The sequence below is a fragment of the Terrapene carolina genome, unplaced genomic scaffold (assembly GCF_002925995.2).
Source record: "Terrapene carolina triunguis isolate 2854851 unplaced genomic scaffold, T_m_triunguis-2.0 Scaffold62, whole genome shotgun sequence".
Lineage (NCBI taxonomy): Eukaryota > Metazoa > Chordata > Testudines > Emydidae > Terrapene > Terrapene triunguis.
In genome coordinates, this window is record NW_020664413.1 from 3,577,143 (window position 1) to 3,601,695 (window position 24,553).

General features: G+C 42.9%; 1 protein-coding gene across 1 annotated transcript in view; it reads left to right on the plus strand.

The window, feature by feature from the left end:
• The window catches only part of ERCC3 (ERCC excision repair 3, TFIIH core complex helicase subunit), a 50,580-nt gene that overhangs the window by 23,585 nt on the left and 2,442 nt on the right, over nt 1-24,553 (plus strand). The window contains exons 9-13 of the mRNA XM_026647380.1: nt 444-628; nt 5,641-5,843; nt 9,517-9,613; nt 9,808-9,925; nt 15,688-15,806. Coding sequence (XP_026503165.1) covers nt 444-628; nt 5,641-5,843; nt 9,517-9,613; nt 9,808-9,925; nt 15,688-15,806 — 722 coding nt within the window. The remainder of the gene's footprint in view (nt 1-443; nt 629-5,640; nt 5,844-9,516; nt 9,614-9,807; nt 9,926-15,687; nt 15,807-24,553) is intronic.

A 24,553-nucleotide genomic window follows, 5' to 3' on the forward strand; every position in this document is an offset into this window, starting at 1 on the left:
ACTCCATGTTAAGGCTGTTATATTGCTTGAGGAGTTCACATTTGATACTGGGTTGGTGAAATCTGATTATAGAACACAGCCAGTTTGGTGTTAGCACCCTGGTTTGTAACAGTCTACCCTGAGGTTGGCACCCGCGTTTGTGAGCCACTCCGGACAGTTGACATGGATAATACTGCGGTCTGAGGACTACTTAAAGTTTGTACAGTGCTTTGAAGATGTACAGTGCAGTAAAAGTGCTTAAGTATAAGTCAGAAGCTGCAACAAATCTAGTGCTTGGTTTTAATGTAGGAGTAATATTAGATTAGAATCCTGTATTTGCTTAACCATTTATACTGTGCTCGTCTCTGGCGTACAGCTAATGCAACAAAATTTACCCACTTGCAATGTGTGTCTTTTTAACCCATTTATGAAATCAAAAGGAAATCTCACCTTGTGTTTCTTAGCCAAAATGTTCAGACGTGTGCTCACCATTGTGCAAGCTCACTGCAAACTGGGACTGACTGCTACTCTCGTCAGAGAAGACGACAAAATTGTCGACTTGAATTTCCTGATTGGACCAAAACTCTATGAAGCCAACTGGATGGAGCTGCAGAACAATGGCTACATTGCTAAAGTCCAGTGTGCTGAGGTGATGCTCTGCTTTTTACTACCACAAGTGCTAGAGTCTATATTTTCTTGCAGCCAGAACTATCTAATCCCATGTATGTTTAATTAGGGCAAACAATCTTCTTTATAGATCTGCAACAATATTGAGATACTGTGCGTTTCAGGCAAGACTGTCGGTAATCAACATAAATCCATGGTAAATCCCATATTGGGACTCAGTCATTGCATGCTCATATAATGGTATCTGGACATGCATCTGTTGAGACACTAATGCTGACTGCTGATACTGTGGTACTTGGTTAGCTGTCTGTAGACCCATCCTCAGACATGCACACACTGGCTTCAATACTAGTGTAGTGCTTTGATCATAGATTTTAAGGTCAGAAGGGACTATTATGACCATCTCCTTTGTTCTCTTGCATAACAAACCATGGAATGCCACCTAGTATCCAGCCCAGTAACTTGTGGTGGAATGACCGCCTTTATTTTAGAAAGGCACCCACTCTTGATTTAAAGACTTTAGGTGATGGAGAACCTCCAACAGCCCTTGGGAAAGCTCTTCCAATGGTTAATTATTCTGACTGCTACGAATGTGTGCTTTATTTCACGTTCAGATTTCTTTGGCTGTAAATTCCAGCCACTGGTTCTTGTGATACCTTTGAAATGTGCCCATGTGTGATCTGCTCCTCTAGTCAGTCAATTGGAGGGAAAGGATTAGTGTAAACTATGGTGCCTGAGAAGGGAAAATCTGTCTCTCACATTTTAAGCCCTCAGGCTTTTGAGGATATAATTGAAATAAAGTAAAGCAATTCCCCAGACAGGAATAGAGTTCAGTGTAAGTGATGTCTGTGAGATGGAAGTCTTCTAGGGTTCTCCTTCTGCCCATAAGTGTCGACTCCGTGGGTGCTCCAGCCCCTGAGCATCCACATGAAAAAAAAACAAACGGGTGCTCAGCACCCAGCCACCCACCGATCAGCTGTTTGGTGCTGGTTGGGAAGTGCTGGGGGGCGGGGGGGGGGGCGGGGTTGGGAAGGGGGGGGGCGGGGGGGTGGGGGGGGGGGGGGAGGGGGGGGGGCCTTGGGGTGGAGGGGGGTGGAGAGAGGGTGGCACCTTGGGAAAAGGGGCGGAGTGAGGGGGGTCTTGGGGCGGAGCACCCACCTGGAAAAATGAGTCGGTGCCTGTGCTTCTGCCGTTCCATTCAGGGTGTCCATACAGGGAGTGGCTGGCAGGTGAGGGGTTGTCTCAGAATGAATGACAGCCAAAGGTGCAAACTTAGAGGCTTTTCTCCTGCTTTAGTGTTGCTTTGTGTTATCAACCATGGTGTTGTCTTAAATAAAAACGTGTAAGGTGGGAGGACTAATGATCATAGCTTTTCAGTTGATAGCAGCCACTCCACTGCCTTAGAGAGTGAGCTCAGTCTCCTTAGGGACAAATTGGTTTTCCTTAAAACAAAACAAAATAAATAAATCCCCAAACAGATTGAACTTCCAACCTCTCAGCTATAATAGTGCGCCTGCCCTTGGTCCTATGGAGCTTCCACTAATCTTGTCCCTCCAATGGAGCTATTGGGAGAACTGCTGTCATGGTAAATGTGTGTGTATGTACACTAGCACTGAAACTGCAGTATTATAGGGACAACAATTTGAAAATTTCATCTTATCTTTGTACCCATTTAATTACAAGTAACACCCAAGCTTACCAAAACCTTGTTTTGTTTTAGTTTTACTTACATTTGTCAGCATTTTCCAGCCGCCTTTCCCCGAAGAATGAGTAATATTTTGACTTGCTAAAAAGAACCTTATAAATCTCAAGTCTCATCCAAATTACGTTTTTTGTTTGTTTTTGTTTTGAGGCCGTACTGTGTGGATGGTGCTCTGTCAGGAGTTGGAATGTCTGGAAATTGATCAAGCTAAAACACAAAACCAGAAAATCCATGCTGACGAAACCATGATTAGCCACTTTAGGCAATTCCATTTCAGGAGTATGGTTTCCCTATTGCACACACTGTTGATAGCTCATAGACCGGGGTGGGCAAACTATGGCCTGCAGGCCACATCTGGCCTGCCAGCTGATTTTTATCTGGCCCTCGAGATCCCACTGGGGAGCGGGATCTGGCGCTTGCCCCACTCCTACGCTCCAGCCACGGATCGGGCTTGGGGAGCGCTCCGTGTGGCTCCCAGAAGCAGTGGCATGTCCCCTCTCCGGCTCCTACGCATAGGGGAAGCCAGGGGGCTCCGCACGCTGCCCCCGCAGCTCCCATTGGCTGGGAACTGCAGGGGCGGCGCCTGCAGACGGGGCAGCACACAGAGCCGCCTGGTCGTGCCTCCGCGTAGGAGCTAGAGGGGGAACATGCTGCTGCTTCCACGAGCCTCTTGAGGTAAGCGCTGCCTGGAGCCTGCACCCCGACCCCCTCCCGGCCTCCAACCTCAGCCCCAGCCCTGATCTCTCCCCCCCTCCCACCCTCTGAACCCCTCGATCCCAGCCTGGAGCACCCTCCTGCACCCCAAACCCCTCATCCCCAGCTCCACCCCAGAGCCTGCACCTCCAGCCGGAGCCCTCACCCCCCCGCACCCCTGCCCCAGCCCGGAGCCCCCTCCTGCATCCTGAACTTCTTATTTCTGGCCCCACCCCGGAGCCCACACTCCCAGCCAGAGCCCTCACCCCCTCCTGCACCCCAACCCCAATTCCGTGAACATACATGGCCCACCATACAATTTCCAGACCCAGATGTGGCCCTCGGACCAAAAAGTTTGCTCACCCCTGTCATAGACTCAGAGACTTTAAGGTCAGAAGGGACCATCATGATCATCTAAGCTGACCTCCTGTGCATTAAATATGGCATACAACTCACAAAGAATGTTCCCTGTTGTGAACTTTTCTTAGGCCTTGGCTACACTTGGGGATTCACAGCGCTGCCGCAGCAGCGCTGTGAAGCGCGAGTGTAGTCGCACCGCCAGCGCTGCGAGAGAGAGCTCTCGCAGCGCGGTAAGTACTCCACCTCTCCGAGGGGAGTAGCTTGCAGCGCTGTGAGGGAGCATGCAGCGCTGCAGGCACTGATTACACTGGCACCTTACAGCGCTGCACTCACTGCGCTCGGGGGGGGGGGCGTTTTCACACCCCTGAGCGCAGCAAGTTGCAGCGCTGTACACCGCCAGTGTAGCCAAGGCCTTAGGTACTTGCAGCTTTGTGCGAGTTCATGTTCTTCAAGAGAGTGTTAGATTTTTTTGACATTTAATTTAGAATCTACGTTATTTCAACAACCAACCAACCAAGTATTGGTGGTTTCTGGGAAGTAACGAACGTCTGTGATCGGTATGAACTTTATTCACATTCATGTAGTGTGTCATTTCGTAGCTTGCCTTATCTATTCTGGCCTGAGAAAGCAACCTGGTTGCTTCTGAATCCAGCTCTTCCAAGTGGCAGTAGAGGGCAGTGCTACCCAGTGATACAGCAGATCGTATTCACTGCATATATCACTTGCTCATTCACTGCTTCAGTATGTGAGTTACAGAATGTAAAATTATATTGGTAGTAGCTGCAGCATGTTAAAGGTAAATGCTGCTCCTATCTAATATTATTTTTAATATTTCCACTAGCTGTGTTTCCAGAGGTTTCTGATTTGCAGTAAACTTGTCCCCAGATTCTGTACCAGGTTTATACCTTGGAGTGCATGCCATGCAAAATTTTAAAATTAAAAGATCAGTGGGGATGGAAGTGCATTTTTACTAGTTTTACCCTTGAACGAGTGCATGAGTCACTTAGTGGGAAAGATCCTGTGTACTCTGTGGCAGTAATTCCTAAATCCTGTGGTTTAAATTATTCTGTTGTCAAGAATTAGCCTTTATTTCTATCTTCCCCTTTCTCCCCTAGCAAACTCACACATCTGCTGGTCCTAGCTGAAAATACTCATTGATGTAAAATTTCTTACCCCTTTCAAGTAGGGGATGTGCAGGAGCTATGAAGCCTAATCCAGAGTAGTTCCATTGTTAGACTCTAACCTGGTGGGAAAGGAAACCTCCTCTAAAGCCATTGTATAGTCCACTTGTTTAATCTGTGCACTGAAGATGGGATTTGAGTAAAAGAAAATAATAATGACCACTAAGGAAGCACGTAATTATTCAGCAGTGTCTCCTATATTGTTTCCATGCCATAATGCAAATGTTCATTTAAAGTAATGGCAGATTTATGTTTTTAAATTTGATTTATTAAACTATGCTTTCATTTACAATGTAGTTGTTATCTGTTCTTAGCTTTATTTGCAAGTGTTCTGTTCTTGGGTGCTTGGATTCTATGGTAATGAGCATGGTATGTAGACTAGAAAAAAAAAAAAAGATGAACTTCTACTCTAAACTGTGGTGTACAGATAATACCACTGCATTTGTGGCAAGTTCCTCAAATTCGGTTAATTATATGCAATAATATGACAGTAAATAAAGGTCTCTCACTAAATATCAAATCATGTAATGCTAAAAAAATGTATTGTAAAGAAAGACCATAAATGGGGAACGCCTCTAGAACCCTACTAATTTGAGCTAGCAGTATTAGTTGAAGCTAGCACTTCAGGAGCTGCAGAATCTACATGTGCACCAGTGAAGTGATGGATTCTTTTGAAAAAAATCTCTGGAAAATAGTAATTAAAATTAAATGGAACTTGGCATGGACATGTTAAAAACAGATTGGTGAGTTGCTACACTTATACGCTAATGAAGACTAAATGTCTCTTTCAGCTGACAGTGATTTAAGAGATGATTTCAACTAGTGGTGGGAAGTCCAAAAGAAGACTGTCTTTATACCAAGATTGGATGTCTAAAATATATCCTCTAGTTCAACCTGTAGTTACGAGCTTGTTGCAGGAATTATTGGGTAAAATTCTCTGGCCCGGGTTATGCTGGAAATCAGACTAGATGATTATAATGGTACCTTCTGGCCTTAAAAATCTATGAATATCTGTTTTCTACTACAAATGGAATCTCATAAAATAATAATGACTCATTATTACTGTGTGTAATTTTTTTTTTTTTCCAAAAATTCTAGGTTTGGTGCCCAATGTCTCCAGAGTTTTACAGAGAATATGTGGCTATCAAAACAAAGAAGCGGATATTGCTCTACACTATGAACCCAAATAAATTCAGAGCATGCCAGTTCCTGATCAAATTTCATGAGCGAAGGAATGACAAGATCATTGTATTTGCTGACAATGTGTTTGCGTTGAAGGAGTATGCAATCAGACTGGGGAAGTAAGTATTTGTGAATGAGGAGGGCACCGTCTCCTTCTCCTTACTGGAAAATGAATGTGTTTCACAAATTTCAGTCACTTCAGGCATTTTTATAATAAACATTAAACTTAATAAAGATAGGAAACATTGAAGAGCATTTCAAGTAAATTTCAATGTGTATTGCAATATATTTTTCCAAGTGTAACATTCTAAGATAAGATAAGATGTGCATTTTCTGTAGTGGCTACAGAGGAATTTTAAACCAGTACTTATGTAGAGAGCTGATAGTCACAATAAAATAAGCTGAGGATAAAAGCACTGTAGGCAAGTGACTAAATAAGGGGCTATTTGGATGGTCAATTATCTGTGCAGGTAGCAGACTAGTGTCCCTGCCCCCATGTGAAATGAGAAGGAAATTTTGTACCAGGGAGCCCCTGGATCCTTCAGGGCCCACAGAAAGCCACGGCCTTCCCTGCTTTCTGCCCCCTTCCAGGGCTGTGGCAGTCTTGTCTTAAAACTAAGATTTTAAGCTCTTTGGGGCAATGGCTTTTACAACATATCTATACAGTGCCTAGTACATTGTGCTTCTACACTCTACTGTAATACAGTTAATAAACAGCAGCACAGCTTCTGTAGGAGCTCCTCTGGACTCCTCCGCTGCCTTGGAATTGCTCTTTGGGGCGGGGTTCAATTGCAAAAGCAGAGGTAAAAGTTAAAATTTACTTGCCAAGGGATTAGCATCAAAGTGCTTGCAGGATTAATGAGGAAATAGTAAAGGAGATTGGTTCTTCCCTGCCTGATACTCATGGAAGGGTTTCCTCCATGGAGCATGTGGAGAAGCCAGCCTTACCCTTTCAATCATGAGTCGAAATCATGGCTTTTCTATTCCCCTCTCTTGGCAGAAATGGTGAGGAGCATTTAGCCCTCTAAACCTTTTCAGCTCTCCAGGAGTTTCCAACAGTATTTCTTACAAAAAAACAAATTCCCTTATCTCTTTTTCCCAAATTTGTGATGAGTTTTGAATGGCGGCGCAATAGCCGTTCTATACCAGCTCACTGTGACTTCAAACAATAAGCTGGGCTAACAGTGCTGGATGACTTCCAGATTCAGAACTCATGTTCTCTTTCATCATTATTCTTAAACCTGTCTGGACAGAGGTTAGCTAGAATGATGCTTCTGGAATGTTGTTAACTGTGTTCGGTGTTCCATATAAGATAATGAATATAATGAGTCTTTGAGTAAAGAATAAATGAGAGATGGGCGGGAGGGGGCAGTCCTGTAACTTAGTGACTGGTAAAGATGTTTGAGAAGCATTGTAAGTAAAACTACTAAAGGTTTTTGGCAGAGTTATTAAGTTGTGGGAGGATGTGGGGGGGGCGGGCAATTGCTTTTTTTAAAATCCATCTTCCAAATTGCTCTCTTTGGCTCTGGAGTGGAGCCCAAGGTTACACAACTGTCAGTACCACAGGGAAGGCAGGATTGCAATGCTTGGCAGTCATGGGGGATTGGCATGAGGCAGAAAAGGCGGAGTTTCTTAAAGCTCATGTTAAGTGTTGAGATTAGAAGTCTCTTGAGCTGATCCTGGCATCTTGACCATCATTCTGTGCGTCATCCAGAGCAAGAGCTAGTATAGCTTGTATGAAAGCCATTCTTTGCTTACAGCCATGGTGCTTATCAATACATCTAAATCATTGCTTTATAGAAGACACGCCCAGCCTTCCTGGGTTTGACAGATTATGACGACACAGGTATTGATCCTTGAGGCTCATTATCTTCCCATTGGTTGGAGGAAGGATTGGTTTTCAAGTTATTAGATCTTTTTTGTTTATTCTGGGTAGGGAAGTGTTCTAACTTGTTCATCACGATAAACCCAACTGATGGGAGTCAAGGGGAGATTAAACACCCAACAGTTTTAGGTCATCCCATTTTTTTGGTTTAGCTACAACAATATAGGCAAATGCTTGACAAGCTCTGTTTACAGTCTTGGAAGCAGCTCCTGATGGACATGTGAAGTTCTCACAAGTTTTTTAATTTTAGTTCAATCAACAGCAGATGTTTTGTGTGTTAATTTTGTTCGGGATGAATATCACCTTCACATCCTAAAATGAAATGATAAATGAAGGCTAAAAATAGAAGTACTGGGAAACTGATAACTACAGCAGCATTACAAGGTCTCACTAGCTGTACAACAACAGTATTGTTTAAAACAATTTGTGTCTCATTCCTATGAGCCACTTCAGCTTTGGCTAGGAAAAGACTGTTACTAAAATGTACCAAGTAGAAGAATTGGATTAGAGGAGATTTGGCAGCACAAAAACTAGAATGACGTTTTCAGTAAGAGAAGGCATTAACCGCCAATACCCAGGGGATGTAGAAGGTCTTGGCATGCTATGAGTTGGGTTCTTGTGCTCAGATACCATGGTGATGTGTGCAGTATGTAAACTTAAGCTAAACTTTTGGTCCTATTTTAAAAAAAAAATAGGGAAAAAACTTCTTAACGTGAATTATGAAACTTGCTTCTCTTGGTTTTCGAAGGTGCTTGTTAACAAGCTTCTCCAAAGAATGGGGAAGAGATGGAAAAGCAGCAGCTGCACATTATTGCAGGTTTCTCTTGCATTTATAGTCAGCCCTGGAGTTTGCAGCAAATGCTGCAGATTCACAGCAAACTTTAAAGTGGGAAGGGGTCGATGAAGGGGTCAAGTTGTATGCGGTGTTATGGAAAACTGCTGCTAATGTAAGGTAGTTGGGAGACTATGTGGAACGAAGGAGATCCAGGGGAAATCCAGCTCTACAGGTACAAAGTCAGGGTATGTACAATATTCCCACAAAATCTTCCTGTATTATCACTTTCCCTTCGGACTCTGTAAGGAGATAACCTGTACAGTCTGAACTTCACTGCTGTCCTCTTGAGATTGCAGACAGAAGTAAGAATTTACCACATCTATCTTAACCTTTGAGTGTCGGCTTGCAAGGTACACTAAAGAGTCTCATAGCTTCCTCCACCATTGTAAATCCCGGGTTGTGCTGTTCTTTTCCATAGAACCCAGTGGACGTATTCTGGTCACAAACCGTATGTCCAGGGGTTACTGGAGAGGAGGAGAAAGGTGTTAACTTCAAAACATAGACATCGTTTCCAGATAAAATACTTAACAGCTAGCTTGAGACACTGAGAATTTAATTAAAAGGGAAACTTGGATTCTTAAGGACTCAGGTGGGAAGAAGTGAGAAGGGCACAGCTGTCCATATACTGGCTCATTGGATTTGATCAAAAAAAAACCCAACCAACCACCTTTTTATTTTAACAGCTGCATTCAGCCTTTCATCTAGGATTAGCAAATGTTTTCAGTCCACTGATCCGCAGTTCAGTCAGAGCACATGAAATGAAAAGCATTTACCGCTGTCAGGATTTATTTCTGCAGAAAGTGGAAAGATGTCTGCCTCTGGCAGCTTGGGTTTGCCCCAGGTGGTGATTCAGTATACATTTGGGCAGGGTTACAGTAAAGAGCCAAAGGATTAAAGATGAGCAGCACAACTTTTTTTGTTTTTTAAACAAAATCAAAACACTCCTATTTATAGACTGATCTGAAATTTTAAATGGTTATACTGCACTCCCCTCTGTGGTATCCTAACCTAAGGATAAATAGTTCTGAGAAGTCTTGAGAACTGATTACTTTCAATGTTTGTTCTATCTTAGACCTTACATATATGGTCCTACTGCACAAGGAGAGAGAATGCAGATTCTACAGAACTTCAAGCACAATCCAAAAATCAACACTATCTTTATTTCCAAGGTAAGTGAAGGCATTCACTGTGATACTGCATCAGGTTGAAGGGTGCAAATTTAATTTAAAAATGCAGTAAGTTACATGTGCCAACTTATTTTTGACATACTTCTTATTGCATCACCAAAGTTGTATTTTTCATTGTCTTCATTTCTTAATGTGGAGAAACAGCTTATTGCTCAGAGGCTGCATTTGTATTGTAGGTAGGTGACACATCGTTTGATCTACCAGAAGCCAATGTTCTGATTCAGATTTCGTCCCATGGTGGGTCTCGAAGACAGGAGGCTCAAAGACTGGGACGAGTGCTGAGAGCCAAAAAAGGTAAATGAGGTTGTTTTTGGGCTCTGTGTCTTGGGTCCTGGTACGAGATTAGGAATTCTTAATAATTTAGGTTGAACACTCAAATTTTGGTGTAACACAAAGCATCCATTTAACTAAGCAGGCAGATTGCCATAGTCGGCAGTGGCCACTGTTGACCCAAGATTACATGTAAGATTAAAAATTGAAGAGTAGCTATTAAACTGTGCTACACTAAGGAACCATCTCTTTTCTGCTTCTTTCATGTTCTCTACTTCTTATCCTGACTTTTTTTCTTTCCATTAGCCATGTATTTATCTTTCTCTGTTTCATTTTTTTTGGTCTTATCTCTTATCCTTTCCTATCTGCCTGTTGGAACACTTGATCACCCCTTGTTCCTGCTTGGCTCTCTCTTCTTCTTTCTTTGTTTTGCCTTTCCTTTCCTTTAAGAACTTAAGGTCCATTTTCTTCAGGAAACCCCACGTGCATATTCTGAGCAGCAGCAAAGTGCTGTCTTGAAACACATTTAATCAGTATTCTGGAGATTGGGTCTCATTGCAGTTCCTAACGAACAAGTGTCAGCATTACCAACACCACTGTCAAAATGAGCACAAATTGATAATATTGTTGAAAGTATCTGCAGAGGTCAAGTATTTGTCTGCGTGTAGAGACCGAATTATCTTATCACTTGTCTAGATAGTCTCTCTAGAGCAGGGGTCTCAAACTCGCGGCCCGCGGAGCTCTTCCCTGCGGCCCGCCAAGCTCCCCGCGCACCCCCCCAGTTACTTCCTGTTGTCGCCAAACTCCCCTTACCCCCGCTTCCCCCTCCCCCCAGTTATTTTATGTGGCAGCTAAGCTCCCTGCTCGCTGCTCCCCAATGTTTGGGGCCGGGTCTCTCCCCCGGCCCCGCCTGCCACCCCCACGCACCTCCCCCGAGTGTCCCCCGGCCTCACTTGCTGCCCCCTCACCACCCCGGAGCCTGCAGCTCATGCTGACTTCCAGCATCACCTACTGCCGCAGGGTCCTAGTGCCCCCCTCCACTAGGGCCAGGGCAGGCTGCCCTTCCCCTGCCCTAGTCCTGAGCCTCTCCAATGCCCCAAGCCTCTCCAATGCCCCAAACCCCTCATCCCCAGCCCCACAGTCCTCACCCTTGCACCCCCTCCTATCCCCAAACTCCATCCCAGAGCGTGCACCCCCACCCCCTGCCCCAGCCTGGAGCCTGCACCCAACACCCAAACTCCCTCCCAGAGCCTGCTCCCCAGACCCCCACCCACCCAACCAAACTCCCTTCCAGAGCCTTAGGCAGGTGGGGGTGGAGTTTGGGGGGGGCAGGTTCTGGGCACCACCAACATTTCTACAAACCTGCCACCCCTGGAAGAGGCAGAGCAGGGGTGGAGTGGTGGTGCAGCCCAGTGCAGTGGGGGGGCTATAACAGAAGTAAATCTAACTAAGTGCGTGTTTTGTCTTTTGAGTGAGGTGCATTACTGTTGGTGGCGCTTAGCACTTTCCAGGAGGGAGGGGGGAGGAGCAGGGAGCCGCACGTTCAGGGGAGGAGGTGGAGAAGAGACTGGGCATGGGCAGGGCCTCGTGGAATGGGTGGAGTGGGGGCAGGGCCAGGGGCAGTGGTGTGGGGGGGAGGTGTCAGTGATGCGGCCCTCGGGCCAATGCACTAGTCCTCATGTGGCCCTCGTGGTCATTTGAGTTTGAGACTCCTGCTCTAGAGCAGCGGTCAGACGCTGGCAAGGTGGTGTGGGAAAGCTTGCACTGGCGCTGCTTGGTGCGTGTTCTGTAGAGGACAGGTGTGGATGGGCATGGAACCACCAAAACTTCAGAAAACGGCTAACAAACAAATCCTGTTTTTTTCCCCTTGATACACTCCTATGCCTCCCTTCCAGGCTTCTGGGTGGCATGATGTGTAGCATACTGTTCTCCCTCCCCACCATCTCCTGAGTAGGACCCTCTATTCATTCTTCCTCCCTCTTCGGTAAGGGCTTTTTTCAAGCTATGTGGTTCTGGGTGGGGTAGGATGCAGGAGTCTCAATTGGTTCTCTTCCCTCCTACTTAAAGAATTTTAGGATTGACTTTTTCTTGACGCATCTTGGGCTTCTCACCATTTTATACTTGGTGGGAGAATGCTTTGGTGGCTTGAATCTACTGCAGCACTGGGTACTGATTAGCTCCCAGTAAAGCTGAAGGCCACTATGGCACGAGGACCTGCAGGCTCAGCCACTGCTCCCATACCATGGCACATTCATGGAACATAACTTTCGAGGCTCCCTCCAAACTCATGAACCAGACCTTAGCGCTTTAGATACCCTCCCTTCTTCAACCACGAGATGGACGACTGACTGGTACCTTCCACCAGCATAATTTTCACATTTAAAAACCAGATAAACATGTTTGCAAGACAATGAGAGTATATTTTCAAATATTTTTTTGTAGTTGCATAATCTTAGTACTTGAAATTGCCATTTTCTGAGCTGTGGATTTTGATTTGAGAAATTTCTGAGTGGCAGATCTCAAAGCAGCTCAGTGCTTAACACTTATCACTCTGCACCTCAAACCTAGTCTCTTGAAAATCAGAATGAACATTTATTTCAGTCCTGAAAGGCTTTCCTTTTCAAATAAATGTAAATTAAAAAACTTGTTAAGTTTTGGCTGCAGTTCTGGAATGATGGCTTCCATAATTAAGGAAGAAGAATCTAACTACTGCTTGGCCTAGATGGTCACAGTGTACCATTGTTGGTTCTGTGGTCCCTAAATATCCACTCCACCAACTCTGTCCTCACAGCTCACTGTGGTTCTGATGACCCATAACAAATGAAAGAAGAGGAGAGACAACTAGAGCATTGAGGGTGGAAGTCTCATGTGAATCTGACCAATTATGATGTGCAGACTTTAAGACTGTATGTTGTGGCTTTGCAGGAAGTAAAGACAGGTTTTTCTCCCTCCATCACAACAGAACTGTTTGAAGTGATCAACAGCCTGATAAAGCCTGTAACCACCCAGGTTGAGCTTGACTTATGTGAAAAATTTAATGTTGTTTTGCAGACAAACTTGCTCTGATTCAGAATGAGTTGTCTGCTGACACAGAAATAGAACCACATCCAGCAGGGGAAAATGCTGTCATCTTTGCTTGAATTACAGCTGGTGCCATTCAGGTTACAGAGGTGCTGGAGTGCTTTTGTGCTACAATTTTCGAGTGAAGGCCAGCTGGAGAGTACTGTGTCGGTTTTCGCTTGTGTTTGTTGATGTTTCCCTATGTGGTGGGAAAGATGCCAGTGGTCTTAAGCTATTGAGGCCAGAGTTCAAGAAACCAATTCTTGATACTGACATTCTGGCTAACTGTGACTGGGTATCCATCGTCCATCTGGGGAACGTCATTGAGAAGGTGGTAGTGGGGCAGTGCTCGGTTTCTTGATTGATCAGATTTCCTTGGCCTCAAGTCAGTTGGGTTACAAGTCTAGTGCCAAAACTGCACTGATTGCATCAGTTAAACGAATTGCCTAGAATATATGGAGATATACCTATCTCATAGAGCTGTAAGGAACCCTGAAAGGTCAACGAGACCAGCTCCCTTGCCTTCACTAGCAGGACCAAATACTGATTTTGCCCCAGATCCCTAAGTGGCCCCCTCAAGGATTGAACTCACAACCCTGGGTTTAGCAGGCCAATGCTCAAACCACTGAGCTATCCTATCAGTGGATGAAGACATTATGCTTATTCTCTTAAGCTCCCTTGGATGGTTTGGAGCGTAAGACTTAGATTCACTTGTGGACCCTTGCAGTAGTGGTTGAGCTGCTCTTGAATGGCTCTGGTATTGTTCTGGGAGAACCTAAAAGGTAGCTGGAGGCAATTCTTCCTTTACTTCAGGGGTTCTTTCCTGCAAGGTACCACTGTGCCAAGAAGAGCTTGGGGCCAACTGTAACATAATCCGAGAGAGAGAGAATGTTAATTGGCTGGGGGAGGCAGCCAGGAGAATTTTAGTAGAACTTGTTGGCTGCCATCATTGAGAAAGTGCAACCATTTGTAACACCATGGTTGTCATGTCCGGGACTGCTTTTGGATGCCTGGATAGTGACTGTGGTGTGCACAGTGCTTCTTTTCCCATCCTTGCCATGTAAGAAGTATGACCTTATCTTCAGTGCAGACCTCGCCACAATTATCTATGCCTTTATCACCTGGAAACTAGATTGCTGTAATGCACTCGGTGTGGGTCTACATCTTGGGACTAGTTAGAGGCTGAAGCTAGTGCAAAATGCTGAGTCCTTTCCGGTGAATGGAATTGCACATGGGGAACATGTCAGATCAGTGCCCTGGGATCTGCAGGGCTTGCAGTAAGCTTTCAGGTGGAATTCAAGGAGCTGGTTGTACCTTGTAAGGCCCTAAATAATTTGAGACCTCCTTACTTGAGATCCCTGTCTTCCCTTGCCCGGCCACCACAGTTAAGTCACTAGTGGTGGTTGAACAGTAGGTGCTGTCAGGGTATTCTCTGTGAAGGTCCGTGACTTGGAATCTCATCCCCGGACACCGGACTGCAGAGTGTGGTTTCTTATCCTTTCTGGCATGCTGTAAAGCTCCCCTCCCCTCCAGCTACTGAGGAGAAATGGGCAAGTTGCATATTTATGGGTATTCCTTTTATATCAGGTGCCCTTCAGTTCATGGTCTAGGCACCCAAAGCATAGGATAGGTGCATATATTTTTATAAATTAGAAGAAATATACTGCATGTATTTGTGCTACTTTTCATTTGGGTAATCCCTATTAGAATCAGTATCTAATTTCCAAGTGGACTCCAAGTAATACACATTTTTATCTACAGGTAAAGGTCCCTCTAATTTATTTTCATTCCTCAATGCTCTCCTGACCGATAATCCTAGTAAAAATATACCACAAATAAATTATTGTAGCATTGCTCTAAATGCACATATCTAATTTTTTAAACCATCTAAGTCCCATTGACTAAGTGCCTAGGTTGCTTTTGAAAACAGAACTTGTGTTCCTCAGTGCTTAAGTGCTTTTGAAAAAATACCTAAAGTGCCTTGTATTTAGACAGTAGTTACCTGGAGCACTGTTTCTGTTTGAAATTAGAAAGTGCAGCCCTTAGTGCATACTCAGGATTTGATTCCGTGTTGCTTAGATTGCACGATGGAACAGTATGGATTTGAAAATGTCTGAAATAGATGTAACATTTGCACTATTGTACTAGCTGGTGGCGAGGAGAGGGGCTGGATTATCGAATAGTTGCTTTGTGCTGTTTGAGCCATAAAATCTATTACCCATATACAACTATATAGCCTAGGTTATTCAGAATTTTGAATAGCCTTACTAATTCCTAGCTAAATATCTTATTGTCTCATCTGGTTTTGTGCCATGTCAGTGTAAATCTCTACATTTACATTTATAAAACTTTTCCTCTGGTATCTTGCTGCTGTACTATTTCCTGACTTGTATCGCAAGCACAATTTAAGTTGTTCTTAAGATTATCCTGCATAGCACCCTTGGGAATTTTTTGTTCTTACCTTGTTTGGAATACACAATTCAACAAGCACTATTTTCCTCCAAGAGTTAGGTCTCCAGTATCTCCCGTTGCCTCTTCCCATATTCTTTTCAAGCTATCAATAGTTCTCAGCAAGAATTTCCATGCTATGTAGATGATCACTTACTTAAAGTATGTTCAGAAAAGCAATTTTTAAAAAATAACTTTACATTCCTGCTCTGGATGTTTTCTTTTTATCCTTCAATTTACTCATATAGGCTAATTGTCTAATACCTCTTGTCTCCTAGGGACGGTTGCAGAGGAATACAATGCCTTCTTTTATTCCCTTGTATCTCAAGATACTCAGGAAATGGCATATTCAACCAAACGACAAAGATTTCTGGTAGATCAAGGTTACAGCTTCAAGGTAATTTTGTCCCTTTAATGTGGAACACTGATGACTTGTGCGTCTAATGTCAAATTTGCACATCTTGGAGTCTTAATGTACCTCATATACTTCCTGAAGATAATGAGAGGTGCAATTGGTTAATCAGTTGGTGCTTACAGGCAACTATTGTTGCTGTAACATTACTATATTGTGGTGCCTGTACTGCTGTAGAGGACAGGTTAAGGTAGCATTAATTACAGCATCTGACAAGGCAAAGCATTCTGACTTTATAGCAGGCAACAACTGGGGAGTGGGGCCAGAGAAACAACACTTATGGGAAAAATTGGCTGATTCCACAAAAATGGGATGGCCTTAACATGTAAGTTTTGGAAGCCCTCCCATTTGAGAGCGTGGAGAATAGAGACTCAAGTAAACTAGCTTTGTGTCCCCAGTTGGTCAAAGTCCTCATTGCTGTAGGTGATATTGTATATAGTGTACATCAGAGTCCAGTGAATATCTTGGTATATTTTACTTCCTCTGGTTATATCTTAAGAACACTACTTTTTTTTTTCCTCTTCATTTGTGACCTTTTCCTTCCCTCCACTTCATCAGTTCTGCTTGATGCTGTCATGAAAGGCTTCATAATTGAATTGCAGTTTGAACAGCCTTTATTCCTGAAACCATATTGCCAAAATTAATGGTTCAGTGGTTGGTATCTTTTCTCTCAGGATTTGTTTTCAGCATCCACACTTAGTAAGGACTCAGAGATATTATTCTATCAAAGATAGCTCTCAAAAATTTGTAAATGAAGCAGTTCTGATTCCTTATCATTGGACCAGTGGCACCAGTAGGACTGGCATAGCTATCAGTAACTCTCCCAACCAAAACAGGTTGGTGTCAACATCGCCTCAAAGATTAGCACCATCATTGGAAGACGTCTACTCCATCTTTCAGAAGAGAACCTTCTCCCCACCATTCAACAGACAGATCTTGAACCACCTGACCAACATCCTTCATCCTGTCCCCAAGACTCATCATCATCTTCCAACAAGGCAGTTGTCTTGGCACTTATACTGTCTCCTGATGACTTTAGACCCTTCCAGAAGTTTTTTGCCTGGATTGTTGATGAACCAGAAATAGAGACCTCATTGACTAAGGAAATTTATTTGACATAATATATTCTTTCGGTTCTGCTATAATAGCATTGCCCATTAACAAGGGCATTTTAGAACAGCAAAAATTCTATGGCGAATGCAAGCAACGTTACCGCCGACAGCTAAAAGAGCAGGAAAAAAAGCTATCAAGTAGCCAAAAGGGTTTTGAGCGATTATGCACTCTCCCAACATTGGATTCTTTAGTGGACTCTGCAGATCATGAAAAAATGAAACGGTCTAAGAGTACCTGAAAGGAGAAAAAAACCTAAAGAAAATAGATCTCTTTGGGAGGAAGGCTTATTCATCAGCATCACTTCAGCTACAAATAGTGAACTAAAGCTTTGTTTGCGAAATTGAATGATGTAACCTGGGACATCTTTCTTTCTGTCCAAACTCTATAGAGTGGAGTTAAAAACTATTATGACTAAAAAAAAAAACCTAATGGCAAAGAAGTTACAGGCAGCCATGGATGCATCAGACACGATGGCTAGACATAGGGCCACTGCAGTTACTATGTAAAAGAGCATCATGCCTCTGGTATTCCTAGGGAGACTCAGAATACAGTAGACTTCTCAGTTTTGGGTACAGATTTATTAATATGATGTACTGATGATGATGCTTTACATGCCCTTAAAAGACTCCAGAGTCACACTATGGTCAGTGGGCATTCAGCCCCAAACTGCAAGCTATTCAGATACAAAAGGCAAACTAGACAGAAGACACCCAGCTACTCTCAACAACGGCCTTCTGAGTACCCACCTAGGAAGAAGATGAGACTCTCAAAAGAAGTAAATCTCTTTCGCAATCACTATTCAGACTACACCAGCTGCCAGATATCAGATTTAACGCAGGAGTTGAGAACCACACTGAAACTGGATGAGAGTCCTCCCCAAACTCCACCTTCAGGTGCCATCTTTCTCTTTTCTACCAAGCCCAACTGGAATAACAATTGACAAATGGGTGCTGGAAGTTGTCTCCACTGAATACTAGAACCTATTTAAATCCTCCCTCTCTCCCCCAAATCTCTTCCCATCCCTCTCCAGGGATCCTTCTCAGGAAAACCAACTAAAAGAAGTAGTTTCCCTGCTTCATCTAGGGGTCCTTGAGAAACTACCTGCGGAGTTTAGGCCAAGAGGCTTCAGATCCCAAAATATCCTTATTCTGAAGACAAAAGGGCGTCTTTGTCCTATCCTAGACCTGAGCAGACTGAACAAATATCTATGCTATTTCAGGTTCAAGCTGAAAATGATTGTGGCCATCATCCCTTCCCTTTAGCTCAAGATTGGTTTGTGGCTGTCGATCTCCAAGACATGACTTCAGTATTGTGATCCAATACAAGAGACTGCTGTTCAGTCTCTCTCCACAGCACCAGTAGTCTTCACAAAATGCCTACTTGTTGCGGCAGCATAACTAAAGAGACAAACCTTTCCCATCTATCCATATTTAGACAATTGGCTGGTCTCATCAAGAAGTCACCACAGCCTAGAACTGTGTCCTTCACCTAAGTAGACAGCAGGGCTTCATGGGGAAAGACTCCCAACCCATCACAGAGTTCATAGGAGCCCTAATTGATTCCAAGTTACCCAAAGCGTACTTTCCCAAGGACACATTTCACTCTCTGTAGACAGTTATCACCAACATCAAAGGGAACTCATCAGCCATAATCAGAACTTGCCTCAGATTTAGCGGCCACATGTCAGCATGCACCCACCTGACACCACTAGTCAATTTCACCTATGTCCGTTGCAATGCTGGCTAAAGTCAGTTTATCACCCCACAAGACATCAGATGACCACACACATTGTGGTTCTAGCTTACATCCTGTTATCTGACCACCAGTTCAGTTACATCAAGAGAGTTCAGAAGAGGGGTATCCTTCTCCATCCCCTCCTACAAAAATTGATAAGACATCAGTCAGGAACAGGCTGGGTGCAAACCTGGACCACCTTGAGATACAGGGACTTTCCCACTCTGGGGATGGGATAAGAGAACAAACACATGAGATATGTGTATTCATGTTGGTTAATCTGCTATTGGAAGGTGCTCAGATGCTGTGGGGATGAATGTGGTATACAAATCTACATAGAATAGAATAGGGGTATGGTCCCAAAAGGACATGAATCCTTACATAGCTCTAGAATTACAAGTCATCTCACTAGCTTCCATAGCATTCCAACCTGTTTAAAAATTCCATAGTATGGATTCTCTCAGGCAACACACCTGCAATGTATTATGTAAGCAAGCAAGGGCGGTATCTGCTCATCACCCCTGTGGTAGAAGGCAATCAAGTTATGGACATAATGTCAACTCCATGGAATAACCCCAGTAGCTTTTCATTTCCTAGGAGCCAGCAGTGATGGCTTCCTAAGAGGACAATCCATTACCAACCACAAACGGTCGCTGAAGAGTTCCCTTCTCAGACAGATATTTCACCAGCGGGGAAATCCCATTATAGGTTTGCTTCCCATCAGAAAGAAAACATACTGTCCAGTCTTTTGCTCTAGAGAAGATGTGACCCTGGGATCCTTACAAGACATCGTTTTATACTGTGGGATCAATGTCTCACAGGCATTTCAATGGATCTTACTAATACTCAGGATGATATGGAAAAATACGTGGGGTACAGCCTCATTGATTCTCATAGCTCTATGTTTGCCCAGACAGCTCTGGTTAACAGAGCTCGGAATGTCTACTCAGTCTCTGATAGCACTTCCAGACTGTCTAGACACAACACCGAACCAAGGGCAAATATTACACCCAGGCCCACCAAAAACCACTGCACCTTACAGCCTGAATGTTGGCTGATTTGAATGCCACTAGCAGAAATTTCTCACTGCAAATACGAGAAATTCTACTGCAGAGCAGAAAGCTCTGACAAGGCATACTTATTCCACAAAGTGGAAAAAAAATTGTTTGGGCAGCCCAGCACAACCGTGACCTTTTGGAGGCCCCATACCTAAAATCCTTGATTATATGCTACATTTGAAATAGTTTGAACTTTCATTCAGTTCCTTTATGGTCCACCGTGGAGTGCTTTTGGCATGACAACACCCTCTTCCAGTCACGGTCAGTTTTCTTACCCCACTGTATCTATATTTTGAAAGGGGTTACTCCATATTTCCCCACCAATTAAGGAATCCCTGCAATGTGGGATCTTAATATTGTCCTTTCAAGCCTCATGGAGGCTTTTCCCCATCACCCTTTTGACATCAGCCAGAAGGATCAGCAAACTCCAAACTCTAATGGGCGACCCTCCTTAAACAACATTCCATTGAGAGCTCATCCCACATTTATCCCCAGAGTTGTCAGACTTTGATTTAAAACAATATTTATCTCCCCATTTTCTTTCCAAAACCCCATTTCTCTCCAGGGGTAAAGAAACTTAACACCTTAAATGTTTCTAGGGTCTTACTGTAGTTTCTTAATAGGACAAAGCCCTTCAGACAGACTCCCAAACTGTTGCCATAAATAGTGCTTCTAAGAGGCAAACGGCTTCTTTCCAGAGAACATCTGTGTGTATGTCTACACTGCAATTGGGAGGTGCAATTGCAGCGGTTGTAGACATACCTGAGCTAACTTTGATGTAGTTAGATCATAGCTAGTTCAAGTAACAATAGTGAAGTCCTGCCCACCCAGGACTCGAGGTACCTACTCAAGCGGCCACCATCCATGGTGCTGCATCTTCTCTAATACTGCTATTCTAGTTATCTTTGATCTAGCTCGGGTATGTTTACATGTTGCAATCACACTTCTGAATTGCAACATAGACATATACTGAGTTATCTATTTTGGGTATTTCAGCCTGCTATCACATGGCTGGTATACTTCCTCCAGACGTCAAAGCTCATTCCACTAGAGCGCAAGCTTGTTTTACAAACCTCTCCATATGAGATATGCCTGGCAGGCACTTGTAGAACCCCTTTACTGTTGGTTAAATATTATGCCCTCAACTTGTTGGAAAGATCAGGTGCCAAATATGGTAGGAGGGGAATGTTATCCTGATTTAGTGGCAGCTCGGACTCCTCGGTCCCACCTTCCAGATGGTGACTGATAAGCAGAGCTCTAAAATGGGATCAAATACTCGGAGAAAAAATGATTATTTGTGTTACATGCATCTGAAGAAGTGGGTTTTTTACCCACAAAAGCTTATGCCCAAATAAATCTGTTAGTCTTTAAGGTGCCACTGGACTCCTTGTTGTTTTTGTGGATACAGACTAACACGGCTACCCCCTGATATTTGTCTTACAATAACTCTGGTTCGTCAGTGTTTTGCCCATGATCCGCCCTCCATCCCTGCTTTTTCAGAGTCTTTAATTGATATTAAGAATGGAGGGAACTGTGGGATGGTTGTGGCTGCTCTGCCCTTTGTCCTCGGGTGAGGGAAGTAGGTGTAGCCCAATGGACGCTACTATTGAAAGATTCTGACCTTGCACACACGAGGTATATGCACAATCTGGAGTGGGATCTACATGGATAAAACATCTAGAAGAATCATTTTTTTCATAGTCTACGGCCAGTTAAGAGGACTGCTTCAGAACAGGTCTCACCACTGAAATAATTTCACTGCAGTCTTTATATATGAAAGCCTTTTTTGTGGCATATCAAGTTTGCCCAAATAGTTGCAGATTAGTGTTGATCTAATAGCGAACAGGCCTACGTGGTTATAGCCAAAAAGACTCAAAGAAATTGCTTTACTTGTATTTGAATGCTTTGGATTATGGAACTAATTAAAAAAGGCCAAAACAGAGAGATTTCCTTTTGCAAGTAATCCTTAGTTTTAGGAGCCTTAAATTGGCATTATAACTAGGACAGTATGAGTGCCAAATGGTTGGTGCCAAACTTAAGGCTGGTACCGTGGGAAATAAAAAAAAAAAAATTAGTTTTCTGGAAACACTTGCTATGTATGGATAGTTTTATGTGCCATTTATTAAATAGTTCCATGTGTTATATCTGTCTGTATGGATAAAAAATGTGGTTTTTTTCATCTTTTTGCTATTTTGTGTAGTGCAGTTGCTTTTTAATAGAGCCCTCTTGTCATGATTCCTTGCTCAGAACCCAGTGAGTTAACTGTAATTGTCTCATGTTTTATCTTATTAAAGTATATTCCCTTTGAAAAATATTGCTGTACAAATCTAAGACTTTTATATTAAATCTTGGACCAATAGCAGAAAAACCTGCTAGACCAAAGAATCGGTGATAATTTCTAAATTTGACACTTCTTGAAACAAGTATTGTATTCTGTTGAAAAGCAGAGAGTCTCTCTTTAGTTGTACACATCGTTTTGTTTTTAAACCATCGCAAGGGACAGTTTAATACACCTTTAAAATCATTTTTCTTCTTTCTACACTTTTTCCTGTTAGAAGCTGGACACAATCTTAGCATATACTATTTTTCATAGATTCACAGATTGTAAGACCAGAAAGGACAATTGTGATCTAGGTAGGCCTGTGTAACAGAGGCCATAGGGACTTCCTTGAATTAATTTCTGTTTAGGTGTTTTTCTAAAAGATACACTCCAGTATTCAATCTTGATTTAAAAAACCTCCTGTAAGGGAGAATCAACTGCAACTGTTGGTAAGTTGTGCAGTGGTTAATTACCCTCACTGTTAAAAATGTGCACCTTATTTCTAGTGTGAATTTGTCTAGTTTCTAGCCATTGGCCCTTGTTATACCCTTGTCTGCTAGATTGAAGAACCCATTATCAAAGTTTTGTTCCCTGTGTAAGTATTTGTCGACTGTGCCAAGAACCAATCCCTGTGGAACCTCAGTAGAAACATACACTCCCTTGATAATGATTCCCCATTTCTGTTTACATTTTGAGACATGTCTGTTAGCCAGTCTTTAATCCATTTTTGTTCCATGTTGATATTCTATCATTCCAGTTTCTTATTCAAAATGCTTTATAGAAGTCTAAATATATTACATGAACACTATACCTTTGTAATTTCATAAATATGTATATATAATATTGTTTGACAAGATCTATTTTCCATAAACTATGGTGACTGGCATTAATTATATATTCTAAACAGCTATATAAACCAAAGCTTTATAAAATATGATCACAGTTTGGTGTCCTAGCTTCTCAATGGTATCAAGCATTAACCTCTTAACTGTTGACGTTCAAGAGAACTCAGGTGTTCAGAGGATATCTAGATTGAAATGGGAGAGGAAAAAGCCAGATGATAAATCCGTATGACCCAGTTTGAATGTCTGTCTTGAAACCTGCCATGGCTGGAAACACTGGGAAGTCATAAGTGCACCCAGGACTAGCATAATTTTTTAAAGCAGTAAACTTGGATCAGTAATCAAAATGGGAGGGGGGGGGAAATGTCGATTCCTTTCTACTCTGGATTTAAACAGAGATTGTTTTTGAGTCTGATAGCCCTACTGAGGGGAGAGATGTTTCAGTGATTGTGAAAGAAACGGAATTTACAGTGAATGGTCGTATATTGTAAACATTCTTTTTTCACTAAGACTAAGGGTACGTCCACACTATCCACCGGATTGGCGGGTAGCGATCGATCTATCGGGGATCGATTTATCGCGTCTCGTCTAGATGTGATAAATCAATCCCGAACGTGCTCCCTGTCGACTCCGAAACTCCACCAGAGCGAGAGGCGGAAGCGGAGTCGACGAGGGAGCTGTGGCTGTCGATCCCGTGCCGTGAGGACAGGAGGTAAGTCGATCTAAGATACGTCTACTTCAGCTACGCTATTCTCATAGCTGAAGTTGCGTATCTTAGATCGATTTCCCCCCCCCTAGTGTAGACCAGCCCTAAGAAGCAGAAGCTGGGAGACTTTGGAGTTCTCTAGGAAAGGAGGACTTTGAAGTAGAGTGGTGATATATTACCAGCAGATAGCACATTTACTATACTTGCCCAGATATCTGACTAAATAGGAGACTAAAATATGTGCTAAACTGTACTCGTATCCTTGGTGGTAAAGGCAAATAAGGGTGGGATGCACGTGTCAGAATTCTCATAGTGAGAGCTGGTGGATTGTGCCTCATGAAAATGTAGAATAGTGAAGAAAGCTAGAGGAATAAACAAAAGTGGGTCAGTCCATAAGAAGAAACTGTAATCTAAAAAAGCAGTTTTCTACCCTCTTTATTATTAACTCAAATATAATTACTAAGCTAAATGTGCTTTGCTCAATTTCCTTGTCAATGTGGTACGTTAAGCGTTTGGCTGAACATTCTGAAATAAGCCTGCCTTCATCCTTAGCTATGTGCTTTTGTTCTAGCCTCTTATCTAAATGACATTTTACATTCGGTTCCTTTAGCACAGAATGTAACAAAGCAGGTGTGTGGTATCATTCACCTTGTATTGTGTATTTAGACTTGGCAGAATTAGATTTTTTAAAAAATAATTTTGATGGATGTTATCGGTTTATTTCTAAGCTTTTTTTTTTTCTATTTTTATCAATTTAAATTTTCTCAGTTGTATAAAATTGGGGGGAGGGGTCAGACAATAATTTAATGACAGTAGATGTTGAGAGTCAAAAATTAGAAGCTTTATAACTGTTAAAACACAAACTGTCAACATCACGTGTCAAAATATACAAAGTAAAATTCTTAAATCAAGTTCTACATTCTGAAACGTCATTTTTTTTCCTTGCCCATCTGTAAATT